Below are 6,957 nucleotides of genomic sequence, written 5' to 3' on the forward strand. Positions count from 1 at the left end.
ACCCCCAGCCGGAGTCTCTGCAGGCTGTGTGGGAGCACTGGTGCACGGAGCTTCTCTGCATTGGAGACGTGTTTGTCCCCGGAGTGATCACCCGAGATTTTAAAAGCGACAAGACGAAGTCCAAAAGCCTAAAGCGCCGTGCCATACATGGCAACAAAGACTCAGTCGGGGAAAGTGAACACAAGCTTGTTCATGTCCAAATCCGGGGTTGCCCCTCTTAAATACTTTTTGCTGCTCCGACTCAAGATGATGGAAGCCGTAATTGGTGCGCACCTATCCCACAAATCACGAGAGCTCTACACCTGAAAAGTGCTTCCACGCGGCTCTGGACGGACTCCACAGTGCCAACGTACTGGGTCAAGGGGGCAGCAAACCGACGGAAGCCCTTTGTGGCAAACTGAGTTGCCGAAGTGCAGCAACTGACACACCCCAAAGATACAAGTTGTGGGGAAAATAAACTAGTCTTGCTCGTTGTTATTGAAATGAAGGGTGCTGGTTCGCGAGTGTCTCAACTTGATAGTTCAGGTAAAGCAAGTTTTACCGAAATGCTACATGGCATGTACCTTTTTCAGAAAATATAGGTTCACGGCCTACAAGGAGTTTGTATGGTGGATTTGGGGCAGGCTGGGCCGTCGCCGACGTGTCAGGCTCCCATGCTGTGTGGTCGGAAGAATCAGGGAACAGTTTCCGTCGGCCACATACACAGGGTTCCAATACTGCTAAGTCGAGAACCTGGACCTGTGGGCCAGGACGGCGGCTTCCTTGTTTGGCCTCTGGGAAACGCTGCACAGAGACTTCCCTCGTGAGCGGAGAACGTAGGTGGCCTGGGCCTCCTGGTAGGTCCGGACTCCCTCTGCCAGTTCCAGGAAGCAGCCGAACAGCTTCTAGGTGTAGTCTAGGTCAAGAATGATAAGAATTAAGTCACATACATTGTGTCAATAAAAACGTTTGCATTTACCGTAGGACGCAGGCTCCATTTTTCGGTTGACGACCCACTCGCCTTTCCTCGCCTTAGGGAATTTCAGGACAAAGCAGTCCTTGCCATCCTTGGTTGTGGCCTGCTTTCGATCCGAGTTGGCGTTGTAATGAAGGACAGCAATGGCAGTCCTGTGAAGGCCACGCAAAATAGGCAGAATATGTCCTTAGCATATTTCACCATTCTACAAACATAAAAGGGAACCTCGTTGCCCTAGAATACTTCAAAATCTCAACCTACCGTGCCTCCATGCCCACCAGACTGAAGTGGCTCGACTTCGGGGTAAATCGTAGCAGCAGGCTGTGAAAGGACTCGAGCCGGTACGTCTGGCCATCTCCAGACAGCTTAGGAATGTCCTTCAGCAGCTGTCGTGACATTACCACCTTTTCGAGGGCGTCGTACGGCTCAGTTCCTGCAGTTAGAAACAGCACCAGGTTAAATGGTAAGGATGATGCACACTGTAAATTCCCTGGTATATGTCAACATTACCCTTAAGAAGCCACCAGCGTTCTTCAACGATTGGGGCATGCGTGCAAGCAGGGTAGAGCGGGTCGGGATGCTGGTGCACATTGTCCACATGGCGCATCAAGGACATCCACTTGGCCAGCACCAGTGCACCATTGTCATCACTGGTTTGGGCACACCAGTAAACGTGTGCCCGGACAGTCTTGACCCACTTGTTTAGCAGGCTGTTGCGCTTTGTTTTCCCCGCGAGGGCCAGCTTGCTCCCGATGCCTTAAAATTAGAAAAGGTGTGTGCATGGCAAGCAGAGTAACAATGCATTTTGAATGACAATATACATATATGTTCAACAGACTAAAACAAATGGCAGCACCAAGCTAACTAAAAACTAAGTTCAGCATCACTTGTACTACGTAATCCGTTTGGTAAGATAATGTTACCTTTGGCAACATGCCATGCATCGAAACGGTGCTTGGTGTTGGGGTAGTTGCTCTTCATCAGGGCGTTCACCCCAAAGTGGCGGTCCGTGACGAGCACATGCGGGCAGAACCCCCAGCCCTGGAGATGGTCGAAGGAACGTTTGAGGCCCTCGGTTTCCATGTTGTTGCTGGACTTGACTTCTGTTGACTGATGTAAAAAGAAAAGGTAGCAAAATATAGAACACTTGTTCATTTAAAAGCTGAGTTTAATTTATCTATATTTATGAACTGTGACCTCGGAAGGTCTGATGTCTTGGGATGACAAGTAAACGACGGATTTGACATAAAATGAATCCTATAGAGATGGCCAACTATACCCAATTGAGTGAATTTACAAATCTTGCTATATAAAATGTTCTTTCGTTAATCTCGGGTTAAAAATACTGAATCGCGCATGCTGAATGCAGATTGTAAGGGCATCTTTGCCTAACATATTATAATCTTGCATAACAGTCTGTTTAATTTTAAAATTTTTCTACAATGTAGATATACACATTCACAAATTTTCCATTTATTTTCAAATACAGCCGGCACGCGTGCACCATCCCGCTTTGATGTATGCTTTTCTTCCAAGCACGCAATTGCGATATTTATACTTTTCCAAGTCTTTATTGCGGCAGGTTACCCCGTTGAGTGCGCTTCTTACCGAGCACAGATGCAATTCAGAGAAGCGTTACTTGCGGAGCTCGCTTCCGCGGGCATTGCTAGTGCACTGATGCTCGGTAAGAAGTGCACTCAACGGAGCTAACCCGCCGCAATCAAGACTTCGAAAAACGCGAATAGTCCAGTTCATGTCGAAGCGAATATCGAATATCGTATCTTTCGAAACTACTATTCAAATATTCGCACAACTCTACATAAAACAATACCCAAACAAATATTCTACTTAGTTATAAACGAAAGGTAACAAGATAAATAACTCAATTGAAGTAGGCAATTTTCTACTGAGCCAGTTCTTACCTGGATAACCTCGAAGTGTAGGATTTTGTTGATGTTTGTTTCCAGCAGCGTGTACGTGCCATACTTCGCCGAGTAGCCGGGAGAATCGGCACGGCCGTCGCCTGCCAGGTGAAGCTTGCTGCCACGCATCGCTGTAAGGAGGGTGGTCTGCTCTTCTTTCCATACCTTTGAAATGCAGAAATATAACATCAATCTCAACACAAAGAGATACATGTTTAACCAACAATTCTCTAGGCAGGTGTACTCACCTTTGCAGCGGCAGGAAACACCAGACAGCCTTGAATCAGGAAGAGTTGGCTCTTTTGAAGAACGGCAACACCTACAGAGCTCAGGAGACGAATAACTCGTATAGGACTGGCCCCAGAGAATGTAATGGCGGCGGGTAGGAGAAGATTCATCAATGCCTTCCCATTAATCCTGGGCTGGCTTTCCCAGACAGTCTTGTGGCCCCTTACACACACATTCACGGCATGCAGCAAGGTCCCCCGCTCCTTCAAACTTGTATGTGTAGGAGCCAAGCATTCCCTACAGACCGAAAACAACTGCAGGAGCATTGAAGCGCAGACGATGAACTTCCTTTCTTTCACGGGGTTGGTGGTCGTGGCAGAGGTGCTGCACTCTCTGCAAAACAAAACAAGCAGTGCATTTAAAACTTGCTTCAGAAGGTGTGTTTTTTCCATTTCCTCTACGCTTTCGCTCGTTGTTAGGTCAGGGGCACCGGAACCAGGGGGGCAGTTGCCCCACAGGTTCTACACCACAGGGGGCATGCCCCCACCCTAAAAGCTGTTCCGACCCCCCCCCCCCCCTCTCACCACCCGTAAGGCTGTTGAAGCAGGCTGCACTCCATAGACGACGAGGTGCCACAAGCTAATCAGTAGTTGGTGACATGTATTCTTTCTTTGGAAGCCTTGTTAATCCGTTCGTTTGAAGTTGTCATTCATTGTTTGTCCAATATGTGCGTTCTCACTAATCAATCTCCAAAGATTCTATCAGACTGCAGCCTTCATTTTTCTGCACTGTGCTTCGTCAGTTGCTGTTGATATACCGGGTGATTCAAGGAGACGGCAGGTTCTTTAAATCGACCGGAAAATTCGGTTTCCTAACCTATCGCGCTACGACTTTGTGGAGCGTTGCCCACAGATGGTGCATTGCATTTGTAAAATTTGCAAAGAGCGAACTTACCTGAGGAAAAAGTAAAGAAAGAAAAAGGCTGGAAACGCAGCGACGCCACCGGTCTTCAAACAACACGGCGCCGTTCCGCGGGCGCCGTTAGCAGACAAGGAACTGCAGTTCCCTGTTGTTACCGCACCTGTTTTTGTTTTTGCGACTGTCGCCGCCCGCGGAACGCGCGCCGCTTTTGAGTCGAAAAGATTGTCTGCTAAAGAGGCCGGCTCTTGGCGCCGTACGCTCGTTCGTTGCGTCATCTCTTGTGTCCCGTGCGAAACGGCGCCGTGTTGTTTGAAGACCGGTGGCGTCGCTGCGTTGCCATAGGAGCTAAGCCTTTTTCTTTCTTTACTTTTTCCTCAGGTAAGTTCGCTCTTCGCAAATTTTACAAAAAAAATGCACCATCTGTGGGCAACGCTGCACAAAGTCGTAGCGCGATAGGTTAGGAAACCGAATTTTCCGGTCGATTTAAAGAGCCTGCCGTCTCCTTGAATCACCCGGTATATATATAAAGAGAGAGAGAGAGGTGAACTACACGATGCAACATGAGCCCCCGGATGTTGCCCCCACGCATCAGATATACTTCTGAAGCCCCTGTGTTAGGTGATCATTTAGGACTTAACACTCGAAATCCAGAACATCAAAGCTATATCCTATTTGTAGCATAAAATTATGGTTTCGAGAAGGTACAGTGAGCACATACGCATCAGGTCCTTCTTCATCCGAGGTCTCGGAGTCGTTCCAGGGACTGGTGTCTGGAGAATCCAGTTCCTCATCCGAGTCGATCGAATCCTTCGGCCGATAGCTGGTGTCCAGGGCATCGCTGTACATGTCCTCAGAGTCGCTCTCCTCATCGCTCATGTCCACAGGATCGGTGTCGGGCTGCGAAGTCTGAGGAGTGCCGTCCAAGTCCAAAGAGCTGGGGACTGTGCCACTAATAGGCGTAGAGCACCGCTGAAGTGGCTGCTCGTGCTGTGCGAAGGTTGCTTCTGCTACACAGTAGGAATAAGCATAGAGACAGTTATTCATTGTTTTGTTCCAATTTCATGTAAGTGCTCACCCTGAGTTCCTTCTGCTGCTTGTAGATGTCCTGGGGCACCGGTCTCATCTCCCAGGGGACTTGGGCCTGCCACCTCCGAAACGGACTCGTCCTCGGGACGAACACAGCTGTGCAATGCATCTGCAACAAAAGTGCATTGCAAATGAAATTCAGTTATGATCTCTTCTCTCAAATGTAAGCCTATGTAAAGACACTGCATCACATACCGGAGGATGTGGTCGACGCCTGAATTTCAACCGATGTTTGCGAAGGTTTTTCTGTTTGTATGCCTTTGCTGACATACCAAGACTTTGGCGTCTGTGTACTTGTTCAACTAACTCGACGCAGTTGTTCCCCTAATGTAACGTCAATGATTTTGCGCTACATTAGGGGAACAACTGCGTCGAGTTAGTTGAACAAGTAAGGATTTATATACAATATTTACATGATGGTTCCGTTTGCTTTTGGAGCGCCGTAGCTGTCACCGTCCCTTCTTTTTCGTCGTAGTTCTCCTTTTCCTCTTCTTCTATAGACGATAATTTTCAACAAACTCCCCCCGAAATGAGCGGATGCTCATTCTTGCAATTCCAGCGGGTATAATAACTGTATCGGACGGCGGAGCTCTCCCCCACTGGGCAGCACAATCCTGCATGCTCGAACCTTGCCGTCCTTTCCTGGGAAAGTCTCTTTAACTCTGCAGATTTTCCACATCTGCCGTGGGAGTCGGTCGTCCTTGAGAAGGACGATGTCATCGGTTTGTAAACCACTTGAACTGTTGGGTTTGGTGATGTGAGCTGACCTCAGTTCTAGCAAATATTCAGATCTCCATCTTCTCCAAAATTGCTCTATGATAGTGGATCGATATTTCCAATGTCGCGCTAAGTGTCCAGAACTTGCTTCATCTTTTGCTGGTAAGTGATGTGGGGGAAGGGTGGTCAGTTTACGTCCCAATAAAAAGTGTGCTGGAGATAGAGCCTCTGGTTCTTTAGGGTTGTTATAAATGTACGTCACTGGACGGGAGTTGACTACAGCTTCTACCTCAGTGAGGACCGTGGCCAGTTCTTCGAAATTTAAACTACTACGGCCCAGAACCTTGCGTAGTGAGACTTTGACCGACCTCACTAGTCTCTCCCAAAAACCGCCCCACCATGCGGCTCTTTCTACAATTGTTTTCCACCTAATCCTGTGATTTGCAAAGTAGGTCTGCGCTTCCTCTCCTTGTATTGCTTCAAACATTTGTCTGATATCTTTAGCGGCTCGTTTGAACGTTGAGGCGTTATCCGAATAAATCGTTTTTGCGATGCCTCGGCGTGCAACGAAGCGTTTGAACGCCAACAAAAATGCTGTTGTCGATAGGTCGCTCACAAGTTCGAGGTGCACGGCACGTGTTACGGCACAAGTGAAAAGTGCAATGTAAACCTTGCTACTTCCGTAGTGATGTCGACATATCAAAGGTCCCGCGAAATCCACACCAGTAGTTCCGAATGGTTCGCATCTTGAAACTCTGTCGGCTGGTAGTGGAGCTACCGGCTCTGACGCAGGTGCACAGCTTTGCCTTTGGCAAGTTAAACAGCGACGTATTACTTTCTGTATGACTTGTCTTGCCTTTATAATCCAGTAAGTTTCCCGTAGCTGCGTCACAGTGTCTTGAACTCCGGCGTGTAGCAGTCGACGATGTTCTTTCTCAATCAGAAGGGTAGTGAACCGGTGATTTGCAGGTAAAATTATTGGGTGTTTTACGCTTTCCTCGTTGTTACTAAATTGTAATCGACCACCAACTCTCACAATATCATCACTGTCAATAATTGGGTTGAACGACTTGATTTTTGAATTTTTGTCAACTTGCTGCTGATCTTTCAGGTGTACGATTTCCATCG

The 6,957-nt window shown here is 47.9% G+C and overlaps 1 protein-coding gene and 1 long non-coding RNA gene across 2 annotated transcripts; both read right to left on the reverse strand.

Moving 5' to 3' along the window:
* Positions 1 to 935: 935 nt before the first annotated feature.
* Positions 936 to 4,902, reverse strand: LOC115310797. The gene is made up of 7 exons (XM_042286931.1): positions 4,745 to 4,902; positions 3,126 to 3,498; positions 2,878 to 3,042; positions 1,879 to 2,065; positions 1,466 to 1,711; positions 1,217 to 1,388; positions 936 to 1,107 (listed from the first exon to the last, which is right to left on the reverse strand). Exons 1-7 carry the CDS (start codon positions 4,900 to 4,902, stop codon positions 936 to 938), a joined length of 1,473 nt encoding a protein of 490 aa, XP_042142865.1.
* A 115-nt stretch (positions 4,903 to 5,017) lies between these two features.
* On the reverse strand, positions 5,018 to 5,406 carry LOC121833457. Its single transcript, XR_006076721.1, has 3 exons — positions 5,308 to 5,406; positions 5,102 to 5,221; positions 5,018 to 5,033 (listed from the first exon to the last, which is right to left on the reverse strand). It is a non-coding gene; the product is annotated as an uncharacterized LOC121833457 (long non-coding RNA).
* Positions 5,407 to 6,957: the final 1,551 nt, after the last annotated feature.

This window comes from Ixodes scapularis, unplaced genomic scaffold (genome assembly GCF_016920785.2).
Source record: "Ixodes scapularis isolate PalLabHiFi unplaced genomic scaffold, ASM1692078v2 PGA_scaffold8__174_contigs__length_109621045, whole genome shotgun sequence".
Lineage (NCBI taxonomy): Eukaryota > Metazoa > Arthropoda > Arachnida > Ixodida > Ixodidae > Ixodes > Ixodes scapularis.

Excerpts from the sequence above, each read along its gene's own strand:
- LOC115310797 (XM_042286931.1), bottom strand. The coding sequence starts at position 4,902 with ATGAGCGATGAGGAGAGCGACTCTGAGGACATGTACAGCGATGCCCTG. Across the intron at positions 2,066-2,877 it reads TACACTTCGAGGTTATCCAG|TCAACAGAAGTCAAGTCCAG; the intron begins GTAAGAACTGGC and ends TTTTTACATCAG. Across the intron at positions 1,108-1,216 it reads CTGGTGGGCATGGAGGCACG|GACTGCCATTGCTGTCCTTC; the intron begins GTAGGTTGAGAT and ends TGGCCTTCACAG.